At 40.5% G+C, this 12,301-nt stretch overlaps 1 protein-coding gene across 2 annotated transcripts in view; it reads left to right on the top strand.

Moving 5' to 3' along the window:
- Positions 1–12,301, top strand: part of nkain4 (sodium/potassium transporting ATPase interacting 4) — a 57,764-nt gene that overhangs the window by 35,566 nt on the left and 9,897 nt on the right. For both annotated transcript variants that reach the window (XM_080898061.1, XM_080898060.1), the window contains exon 5: positions 9,916–9,976. In XM_080898061.1, coding sequence (XP_080754187.1) covers positions 9,916–9,976 — 61 coding nt within the window. The remainder of the gene's footprint in view (positions 1–9,915; positions 9,977–12,301) is intronic.

Raw genomic sequence — 12,301 nt, 5'->3', positions numbered from 1 at the left:
TGGAAAAATTACGACTCGTTTGTAGTCTATGTTCATCGGAAATGCAGAGTCCAGCCAGAGCCTCAGATTTGAAACTGAAATTCCTCCACAAAAAGTGATGCAATTGCTGCAAAACAGCTATTTAACAGCAAAATACCAGGCAACCCTCGAATATGACCTGCTGGCAACTAATTGAGTTGGAAAAATGAATTGCAGGGCTGATGTCCTCAGCACAGATTGACTCCAGTTGCTTGCAACATGCTGGCAGCACGTCTACATACATAGTTTTGACAAACTGCACTGTGTCAGGCAGTGACTGCAGTCACTCCAAGGCAGACTGCAATTGTTTGGTGACAAGTTGCTTCCCAACAACCACAACTTTTTTTTTTTTTTTGTAGTATCGCAATAGTGCAAATTTGCGTATGTATTTTGCGATGGACGTTATACAGAGAGGTTTTGAAACATTATAAGCGTGCTTCCATAAAGTCCTTCAAAATCCCAATTGCACGTTGCTGGACACAGATGATGCTGTATATGCTGTGGATGCTGATTGGTTGACAAATGAACCAGAGCAGGGAAGAAACCAACAGCAGAAATCACCAGGAAAGGAAGAAGTTTAAAAAGAATCAAAGACTAAAAAGGTATCAACAGGGGCTTCTGTGGACACTTTGCATTGTTTTTAACACTCGGTTTCACTTTAGTTCTTTGTGTGTTATAACTTTACTTAGGGCTGCTCAATTAATCGAATTTTAATCACGATTACGATCTGGGCTTTCAACGATCATTAAAAATGACTGAGCCGATTATTAGCCCCTCCCTCATTTATCCGCGACACCTTAAAGGCCGGTCCGTGAAAATATTGTCGGGCATAAACCGGTCCGTGGCGCAAAAAAGGTTGGAGACCGCTGATTAAGAGGACCCGAGGGAAGCTCGGAAAGCTAAGCAGAAGTTATTTGGAGAGGAGAGTGACTGCTGTTGGTTGAAAAGAGAGGTAAAAAAAAACTTCAGTGGTGTTGCACACTATTTTATATTATTTTTTAAAGTCATTGTTAACCCTTTAAATCCGGTCAGAGCAGCACGCTCCGTTTTGTGTAACTATTTTTAAATCCCTGTAGAACCTGAACCACGTAAGCTAGCGCAATAATTTGTTTTGCATATGAAACCAGAGGAGTTGTACTTACATCTGATGCCATCAGCTTGTCCTCGGTCACGGTTTCCTTCCACATAAAGCTTTGCAAAAATTGCATAAAAAGCGCTTGCAGGAACAAAAACGTAATATTCCAGAAACACGCTTTGCCGATCCGATCAGCTGTTCGTAACACTTCCCACAGTGAAACAGACGTCAGCCCGAACTGTTGCATGTCCGCCATTTCCTGGCCGAAACCGGAAGTGACGTCATTTTCGCGGAAATGTAGTTTTTTACTTGTAGGCCTTAAAAGCCTACACTGGTCATGTTTGACTTTTCTGAATAGTTGCTGGGATGCTTAGAGCCAGAGGCGGAGCCAGACATTTGAAACACCCGGGGCTTAGCCCAAAGAGTAGTATGCATGTGGGATTTTTTTTTTTTTTTTTTTTTTGGGGGGTGTAGAAATGACTGAAAGATTAATAGGCTCTGTTCAAAAAAGAATGACTTCATATAGGGAAAAATATATATCACATGTGCAGGACACCTTAAACTAGTTTTTTAATTAAGCAGCAAGGCAGAACAAGGTCAGGGCTGTATCAAGACACGAGGACTAAACCCCAATTCAACCAGACCCAGAACTGATCCAGAATTAAAACAGGACTACAACAGTTCAAAATCAGGAGGACTGAGGACTTAACCAAGACAGAACCAGAATCAGAACTAGATGATAGCACTAAAAATCATCATAGACCTGCACTACACTTATTTTTTAATTCTACCAAAGTACAATATTTAGATTGAGAAAAGTTTATATAATTATTTAGCCTTGTTGTGCAAACAAGCCTGCAGAACTTAATAAATACAGAATTTGAAAAATAACAAACCTAAAAAGAAACACTAGGTACGAGATACATGAGGACCTATGATACGGTGATACTTTTGGTAAACAACCATTTGACTAACATGTGTGTCTCACCTGCTCTTGTTCATCTGTTCTGTCCTCGTTCTCCTCTCTCTCCCTCTTTGTGCTGACAATCATCAAATATACAGTTGAAACCAGATATTTACTCTTCAGATAAAAACACTTTTTTAATTGTAACATCAAATCAGACTAAATGTTTATTTTTTTAGATTGATAAATATAAAAACATATTTGTTAACTTTAAGAGTAAAGAGAGAAACTATCTGTATTTCTTAATTGCAAATGGCACCAAATTGTATTCAAACTTGAGCCACATTTATGGAGCTCCACAGTTCTTTTCCTGGTGTTTTGGTTGATATCTCTTGATTTTCCCATGTCAAAGAAACAGGCTCTGTGTTTTGCCTTATATGCATCCACAGCTGTGCCACCAGTTTACTCACATGGACTCTACTAACCTATCAGAAGCTTCTTCAGCTCAGAATGGAATCGTCTGGAGTTTTCTTATTAATTAACAATAAATTTAGTGTACATGTACTCCTAAATTTGATGAAAGTGATAAAAATAGCTCTGTCTCTCTTTATTCTGAAATTTAACTAATTCAAAATATATTTCAATATTTATCTAAAACAAAAATTTACTCTAAATTGATGTTGTACAGTAAAAATGTTTTATGTTTTCTCCCTAAAGTGTATGTAAATATCTGGTTACAAATGTGAATATCCTGCTGTGTACTGAAATCCCTCTTGTTTTGCATAGAAATATACTGAACAACATACAAAGCATAATATATAAAATAACATTTACCTGAGTTTTTTCTTTGAAAGAACCCTCGAATGTCCATTCTTATGTTTCAGTACATAACTGAAACCGATTTAGTCGGGGAGGGTAAGAACTGAAAATATGAAATAAACACACGTAAGCTAAGACTCTCTAAAAAAAATAGCATTTGTTCGGCTTTTCATTTCGCCATTTGTTGATTCACTTGAAGAGCAAGTAAGGTAATATTGGTCAAGTGATCAGTTTCATATCAATCTTTCGTGATGCACCGTCATATTTACATTATTTGTACGGTACGAATGATTTGCTTTGGTACCTGGTCAAACTTAAGCTCTCCTTAGTATGGCTGGCTCCGTCTCTCCAACAGCGCACTCACGGGCAGCAGCTGCCCCGCCCCCTCGCTCAGTCGCTTAGTGCCTGAGCTTGGATCATACCAATATCAGGGGGGGATTCACGCACAGTCGTAAATTCCCACAGTGTGCACTATGTGCTTCGAATATTGTGTGTACTTTTTGTTTTATACAGTTGTCAGCCAGGCATCTAACTATGAAAAAATTACACTCCAAAATACCCCGGGCTTCTGACAAAACAACCCGGGCTTAAGCCCCGTAAGCCACCCCCCCGCTCCGCCCCTGCTTAGAGCTCGAATTGCACTGCTGGAAATAGTTTATTTTGATGCACCTGCTGTTTTCTTTGCAAATTTGCATCATAGGATTGTTTTTTTTGTTTTTCCTGCAGTATATAAAAATTGGTGTATCTCCAAGATAAAACTATGAAGACACTCAAAATAAATTTCCTGTTGTTGTAAACTATTTTTTTGCAACTTTTTTGTATTTAAAGTTTTGAGGGATAAACCTCTTAAATTTCTCCAAGTAGAAATATATGTAAAAAAAAAAACAAAAACGATTTTCAATTTTTTTTGTAATTTATTGCACTTTTTTGCAATTAATGTAGTTACTATGGACTTAATGCATACATATTATTAAAATATGGGCTATAACAGTTATTTAGCAACTTGAAATGCTCCCACAAATGGCACTACAACATGTAAAAAAATAATATAAGCTCTGGCGGACTTGGTTCTATAGTAGGTCTTAAAGGGTTAAATAAATATCGTCAAATAATCGAGATCTCAATTTCAGTGAAAATAATCGTGATTACCATTTTTGCCATAATCGAGCAGCCCTAACTTTACTCTCTACCCAGCCGCCTGGAAAAAGCAACAACGAGATGAGTAGTAGCACACAGACCAGTTTTAACACATATTTTATGCACTCTATCCATCCACAGATGTTTTCTCCTCTCATATCCATGGACTCCCAACATGCTACCACTAGTGAACCACAATTTCAGCATTAGTTGCAAAGAGGCTACCTTTTACCTACTCTAATGTGACCGAAAAAAGCTAATGATCAGTATTTTCATAAACTGTCAAATATTTTTTTTTGTGGAGTCTTAATTATCTTTCACAAAATCCTTTGTTGATATTTGTCATTTATATGAATATCAAATTACTTATTTGAAATAGTAAAGCAGCATTTCTTCCAGTTAGAAAAGCTGTAACTAACGAATGCCTTCCTAAGTCATTATCACACATGAACTGCAGCCTTTAACTTTACCTGGCTGAGCTGCATGCGAGAGCACAACTGTCTGACTCAGATTAGACATGAAGTGGTTTTTATTCTACCAGCTCCAATCAGGCATGACTAAAATATCTCAACGACAAATGTACTTTTTTTTACTGGAAAACCACAGGCAGGTCCGATTTTATAGTTAACATCCACATTCATAATCTCCAAGTGATGAACTCGATGTTTTATGATTTCGATCAAAATTAAATAACATTAGTGATTTCCTGACATTCGTTTCCTGAAAAACTGACACCAGAGCATCGTGAGCTGCACTTTGCATTCATTTTACAGCGGTTGACCAAAGTAGCTGCATGCCCAGTGGATTGATGTTTATGAGTGAAAGTCTATTTTCAAAGGTGGCTTTGTGTCTTTCTGGACAGACACATTCATTGTAAACTTGACCTTCATTAGCCTATGCAAATAAAAGTAACCTTTCTCTAGCTCTGTGCCTGATCTTCTCACTCACACACACATTAATGTCAGAGCCTTTAACTTCTCTTCGGCCTCATTATCTGAGAGAAGAAATGCAAATGGCACTGAAATACTATTAATACCTGCTTAGTTCACTCGGCAGCATGAAGACCCACTGGAGGACATCTTTACTTGTTTTCCTGAACTGAAGTTATAGTATCCAATTGTCCGCCTGCTTGCTTCTTTCTCTGTGTTATTAATTCTGGAGATCACTGTTCACTGCTCAGCAGCCCCGGAGACAAAGGAGAGAAAACAAAGAAGAGAGTGGTATTTAGTGTTAGAAGAGCCAAAAATCGGGAATCACCGAGGGCTGGAGAGAAAGAGAGTAGAGGAGGTTTGCAGATCGCAGAGTGACAGGAACATATAGACCTGTGTTTAGAAAAGTGACTACTATAAAGACACATAAAGTGCACAGCGCAAAGGAGAAGGAAAAATGATTGGCAGCCAAATTAGTTGGCTTTAGTGTGGCACGTCTTCACAGAAAGACTGAGGTCAAGTCACCGAGGACATGCGGGGGCTTTATGTGCTTAATTAATATGACATTCATTTCTACACATAGGTGCCGAAAACTGAGTGTGTTGGTGTGTGTGTGTAAGTTTGAGTGTGAGACACAGAGAGACAGGCATTTTATTAGCTTCATTTAAGGACGCTTAATATGCAATGATACATAAGTGGAGCTCTGTCACTTGTTATTGAGGACACCGACCTATATTGGCTGCTGCCTCCAGCAAAAAGCCGCCCAGCGTTCGCGTCTCTGAATTTTTTTAAATCGCATTTCCTGTCGCACTAAATGCATGGAAGCAATATAAAAAAGGACTTGAAGACAGATCGGTTTAAGATTAGCTCTAACATGCAGTGTCCGACTTTCCTGCAGCCAGTTGTTATGAGCGAATGAGTAAGAGAGATGTAATTTGTTAGCTGTTAATTGTTAACAGGAGAACTGCTGGAATTTTTTGGCCTCTTGACACATGAAGTTTTCCCATTTGTGAGCTACGCGTCAGTACTTGCAAACTGCTTTTGTGAAAATGGTCTGCTGTCAGTGGGAGTTTCAGAGCTCTATCAGACACCAAAATTCGGCTTTTTACACATAAAATCAAAGCTGCAGTCCTGACTTTTCTAGACATCACCTGACAGAGTTGGTTCAGGCTTATGACATTAAGTCTTCTACCTGCCAGCTCCTTTGTGCAAAGTCTGTGTGGTGTTGGGATTGAACCAGTGCATGAATAGCGCAGCTAATAAAACTGTGCATTTACTGTTTGTGAATTGGAATCATGTGTGTTCCCGCCTGCAGGCAGCAGTCTCGCTTTAACCGCACCGAGTAGTTGAAGAAGCGCAAACGCATCTGAAGCAGACTATTTCCTGCTGTGTGCTAAATCTGAGAAAGCACAACAGGGAAAAATATCCTGACCTGATTCTTCCTAAATTGTCCAAATTTAGTGGAAACCATATAAAAGAGGAATGGAAGATAAAAATCAGCTGTAACATGCAGTGTTTGATCTGTCTTGCTGTCAGCATTTATTTCCCATGCCTGACCGTTCGATGGGCACACTTTGAGTGTTTGGCTTCGGTTGATAGTCAGTAAAATTGTTATATCAGACACCAAAACATCTCAGCATTTTATGATACTATGAATCACAATTTTGCATCTCTCGATTGTTAAGAGACAGGAAATAATTTTCATCTGTCAAAAGGTACACACTAGAATTACCCTGTTCACATTACAGTGTAATCTGCCAGACATCTGTACCACCAGCAACCTGCTTCTACATGTATTAGGCAAAAGCAGTGTTGGGTAATTGCACTGCAGTGCACATAGCTTTGCTTTAAAATTACTGCCCATATTTTCTTTGCTATCGCTGAATTGACCATGAACTATTAGATTGTTCTTCACTGCCATAATCATAACAGCAAAGGTATTCAATCAAAATGGCAAAATATTTATTCGTGAAAGAATGTCCAGACACCGACAAAATCAATGAAGCAGCACATGAAAGCTTTTCTGGCAGCTCAGTTATCCAACAAACCTTACGTAGACAGTTTATGTCGACGCGCACTTTAATTCGACTCACTTGTGTATGCTACACAGGCATCTGCTTCCTGCTCTGGCCTTCTACGCTGATGCTTTGCCTATCCTGTGTTTGGGTCAACCCCAGACTGGAGAAATCAGGGCCCTTTTTATGAAGTTTAAATCAACATGCACTCATGCATATATTAACTCATAAGAGCACACACTTTTACAGGCAAAACACACATGGGCACACACACCGAGACACAATAAAATTGAAAAACGGGGTGTGCCCCCTGCTGTTAACACCATCTTGTGTTTGACACTGGCTTTATACATATGCTAATTCACCTCCATTTCACTGCCAGTGTAATGGATGGGGTGAGACCAGCAATTAGATATTAGAAAGAAAAAATATAGTGACAGCGAAGCAGAAAGAAGAGTATCTTATCTAGCCCACACAGAGACAGAGACCTTCCCTTTTATACTAAATGTGACACCTGCTTTTCACTCATAAATAAAACATTTAATCTACATCTGGAACTTCAGTGAAGGTCCAACAGATTTTGTGCGTGCGTAAAATGGAGCAAAAACGCAAACGACAGAGACGAACAGCACATTATCTTTGTTTCATCTATAATTACATCAGCCAAGCTGAGTTATATGTTGAATGAATCTTACATAAATAGATATCATCGCGCACAGTCATTACCCCCTCGGGTTTTGTGTTTGTGAACCCAGTGTGCGAGCAGGGCAGCGTGCCCGACGCTGTTTTAATTGGCATGGCAGAGTGCCAAGTGATGGATGGGTGGCTGGGTGCAGAGACTCGCTGTGTATATTTCTGAGTTGATGACAGCCATCTGCCAGTGCCACGGGCCATTCCCAGTGCTGTGTTTCCCCACATGTGTGTTCCTCCTATAGTCAGCTGTGTGCTGGCTCTGCTGCTTTCTGCTGTGTTTGTGGACACGGGCAACCACTCTATGCACACTCCATAACCTACAGCCAAAGTAAAGCAAATTACAGTTAGAGCGAACACACACACACTTATTCATATACAGCCAGTATAGAGAAATGCTATCATAATAATGGCTTTGTATTTTTATTTTCTGGGAGGGAACTTTTCTTTCTATCAGCCAAGGTTGAATCCTGGACAGGGTTGAGCATAGGGACATTTTTCTGGTGACAAAAGTTGCAGCTGTTGGGTTATTTAATGTATTTTATAAGTGTCTAAAAGCTCAAAGAGTTGCAGTGTTAGTAGAAATAAAATGGAAAACAAAGAAATGGGGAAGTGTTATGACTAAACACACTTTTTCCTTCAGTTATTGTTTAATGTGTACTCAGGGAAACCGTGACTTGGTGTTTTTCTCCTGCTGTATCCTACGTTTCTTGGTAGAAAGGGGAAATAAACTCCCCTGTGTTTGACTCTTTCTCTTCACCAGAAGCAGCTGGTGAATAGAACTGTGCTAATAGAGTGCAACATTAAATCTCCCACTGTGGGGCCAAATCCAGCCACTGGGCTTAACAACGTTTCTGGCAGAAACCCTCGACTGCAGTATCTTTTACTGACTAAATGTTCCTTTGTGTATTCCAGCCAGACACTAACTTTGCCTTTCTATGCCGGGCAGGTATTGTGGCAAAGAGTTTTTAGAGGTTATTGTTGCTGCCTGGTTCCCAAGAAAAACATTTAGTATCAGCAGTAAGAATGGTCCAAAACAGTAAAGCTCCAGCCACACTGCTGAGAGGCGCTATGAAGCTCTGTAGAGCAGAGGGAAACTGTAGAGTCAGATGGCAGTTCTCTGAGGATTCCTCACCACAGGGATATCACATTATCAAAAGAGAATTTCTAAGTGCTTTGGCAGGTATTTACAGTGCTTAAGACACCTCTCATGTCTTTATACTTTACTTCCAAGGAGCAGGACTTGTTTGTCTTTATTAAAGTGCTCTTGAGGAATAGTTATATAAAGCAAGACACTTTATGGAGGTCTTCCAAAGTTTTTCTTTGGACACTGGCTGCTTATTTAGTCATTTTCAGTCTAGGCGTTGTACCTGATCATTTTCCGAGGAATGTTGTTTTTGGGTTTTTTTGTTAAGCCACTTAATACTGACCTGTGAATCATTCAAGCATTTAAAAAAAGGGATCTAACTCAAGTTATGAATCAGTGTTGTGTCTGCACATAAACAGACAGCTTAGCAAAGAACCAGTTTTAGGCACTTTGTTACAAGCAGTCTGTTGCAAAAACACATCATTTGATCTAATTTCTTTAGTTGAACCTACAATTAAACTAATGATGGCACAAATTGCCAGGCATAAAAGATTATTTTGCAAATATTTGTGATTCCCTTAGAGCTGTTACCATAAAACCTTTTCATATCTCGGCATTACGTGCAATGTGTCACGGTTTGGGGCTACAGTTATCTCAATTATGAACTCAGAAAAGTTCTTTCAGATTTTGAGCCACACTGGAACGCCATCTGGAAAGGGTCTGATTGGCAAGGGCTTCATTTTTCAGCACGCCATACTGGCACTGCAGTAGAGCCATACGTGGATACACAATGGAACACTATCAGAGTGCAGACCTCAACATTATTAAAGCAGTGTGGGATCATCTTGACAAATGAACGAGAGTTCAGGCTGTGTAGAAGAAGAAAGGTGTTCATACCAAATATTTACTTCCAAGCTCATTAGAATTGTACAAAATTGCAAAAAGAAGAAGAAGTAAAGCACAAATTTGTAAGGTGTCTTTTTAAAATGTTTTTGCTCAATAAATGTCTTTAATGATTACTCGATATTCTTGTTCACAGAAAGATTTAATTAATGAACAAGTTATTCTGGCTTTGACCCTGCTCTTTGAGCAGTGTTGCATCACCAGTTAAGGATGCGGAGAACAAACCCATTTTCCTCCTTTATTGTCTCTTTGTCTATCGAGGAAAGCACTCAGCAGCTTAACTTCAGCCTTGCAGGTCTGTGGTGTCTAACCTCCTATGTTTGCTTGTGTGTTCGCAGCTCCTTGGCTTCGTGTACGCCTGCTATGTTGTCAGCGCTATCACTGAGGAGGAGGACAGCTGTGAGTGACTTAACACACACACACACACACACACACACACACACACAAACACACATACACACACTCATTCTTGCAAAGGAGCCTCACAACAATGAGTGAATCACACCCAGAGCCACTCGCACAAGGGAGACGAAAACGCCTGAGTTGAGGGGAATAAAGCTGCATCTTTCTTCTCCCTCTTTTCCTGTCCCACCCTATACCTCTCCTATCTGTACCTCCTTCCTCCCCCACACCAGCTGGGCCCTCTTGTTTTTCTTTCCCTCCAGAACCAAAGGAGCCCTGTGTTACTCTCCACACCTCCTTCAGCCCATTCTTTCCTCTCCTTTCGCTTTCACGTGTACGCTGGGCGCCTTGTCTCTCGCAGCCTGTCATCCTTGCTGTTGTTGGAAACCTGTTATTTCCCTCCTTTAATGTACTGTGGCCTTTTGTTTTCTCACTTTCTTCTTTCTGTGTGCCCCACGTTTTAACACTCCAGCCGTCTCATACCTGGTAGAGGTGAGATGGGGCTCTTATTAACAAACATAAACCTTCTGCCTCCCCCCCCCCCAGGCCTGTTTCTTTTGGAGCAACTGAAACATCTAGATTTCTTCTCTGAAGCGGCTCCTCGCAATGTGCTATCTCAGGGCTCTTTTTCTTCTGGTGTATGCTGATCTGTGTTAGTTCCTTAAGTTAAAGTTAGTTGAGGGTGAGAGGCTCATTCTTTTCCTGTCAAGCATAAACAAGCACAGAGCTGGTGAAGAGTGTGGGAAAAGACAGCAGGGAACCATGAAATAAATAAGAGAAGATGGGGGGGGGAAGCAGAGACGGACACTTTTGACAGCAGCTGCTGTGACCTCATAGGCAGCAGGTCGGAGGTCCTGCAAGAGGTTAGCCAATCACAGGCCAGGAAAAATTTGATCTAAGGGTCAATGGTAGTCATAAATTTCTGATTTGTTCTGCAGTAGCTCTCATAGCTACACAAGTCTGTCCACAAGCTTGAGAATCTGTCCTCACAAATATATCATTTAGTAGTTAAATGGACCACTGGCATAGTTATGTACACGATTTTTAGAATACTAATTTCTAGAGCCTGGCTGTGTGTGTGTGTGTGTGTTCCTACACACCAGTGTTACAAAGGTCTAAGCAGTTCTTAGGTGGTCACATACCAAAGGCTGTGAGGGGTTTGCATCACCACCCAAGTGTCTTGCAGTCTTAGCTCTAGCTGGTACAACTTAATCAGCAGTCAACCATAAGTACTGCTTTGAAGGCAAAACCAGTTCTATCAAGTAGGGCTTTTAAAAAAAAAAAAAAAGTAGGGTTTTTTCCCTCAGCAACTCCTTCTTTTTTGAATTCTGTTCATTCCCAGTGAGAACATCCATTAAAACTGAAGTGGATAGTTATCCTCTCTCAAAAATAAGAGATAAAAAAACCCCAAACGAACAGCGAAAGGATGGCAAAAGAAAAAAGCTTGGGGTGAAAAAAGATTGTGGTGTGATTTTTTTTTTTTATTGGTTTTAATTATCTGGCCCAGGCTGTGTTGAAGTGAAACGCTGCTACATCGCTTCCAAGTGCTAGCTCTTTGTTATTGTAATCAGCCCTTTGCCTGTACGCACCCACCAATATGCACATGTTTGTTCGAGCAGACACAGGTGCACACACACACACACACCAGCTAAGCCACTTTCTGTGCTCATTTTCTCCTCCTATTTGATGTGTAGATTAAAGCCAGTTTCTCCACTGAGCTCCCTGGCTGTCTCAGCATTTCTCCTCCTACTCAGAAGTATATCTTCCATATTCCTCTCTCTCATTTGCTTCATTTCAATTCCCAGTTTCTTCACAGGTTTAGGGAATGATAATATATCATAGCCCAGGTTTATTGTGTTTAAGAAATCCTCTCTTTCCCCCGCTCTTTTACCATATCTGGCTTTTGAACTTTAATGAGGTGTGCTTGTAAAAAGTTAAAGGTCTCTGGTCACTCGTTGTATCAGCCTCATTAAGTGCCTTGCTGGTCAATAACTTCCACGGCTGATTGCGCCTTACTGAGAGAAGAAAGGTAGAGACAATCCTCTGGAGGGATGGAGAGAAAAGGAAGCAAGCGAGCGAGAGAGAGAGAGAACGAGAAAGAGTGGGCATACATTAGGGGAGCAGAGGGAGGTGTTTATCGGGAGCAAGTTGGGAGGAGAAAAAGGACCCAGTATGCAAACAACAAGAGACATGATGAGCTTTTCATGAATAAGGAGATAAGAGAGGAATTCCTTTCATGCAAAGCACTCTTTCACTCTCCAGGGACAGGACTGAGTTGGATTTGAGTGCTCAGACTTGCGTAAAGACTAGCAAAATGAACAC

The sequence above is a fragment of the Rhamphochromis sp. 'chilingali' genome (assembly GCF_963969265.1).
Source record: "Rhamphochromis sp. 'chilingali' genome assembly, chromosome: 12".
NCBI classification, from domain to species: domain Eukaryota; kingdom Metazoa; phylum Chordata; class Actinopteri; order Cichliformes; family Cichlidae; genus Rhamphochromis; species Rhamphochromis sp. 'chilingali'.
This window is presented reverse-complemented; position numbering and strand designations above follow the sequence as displayed.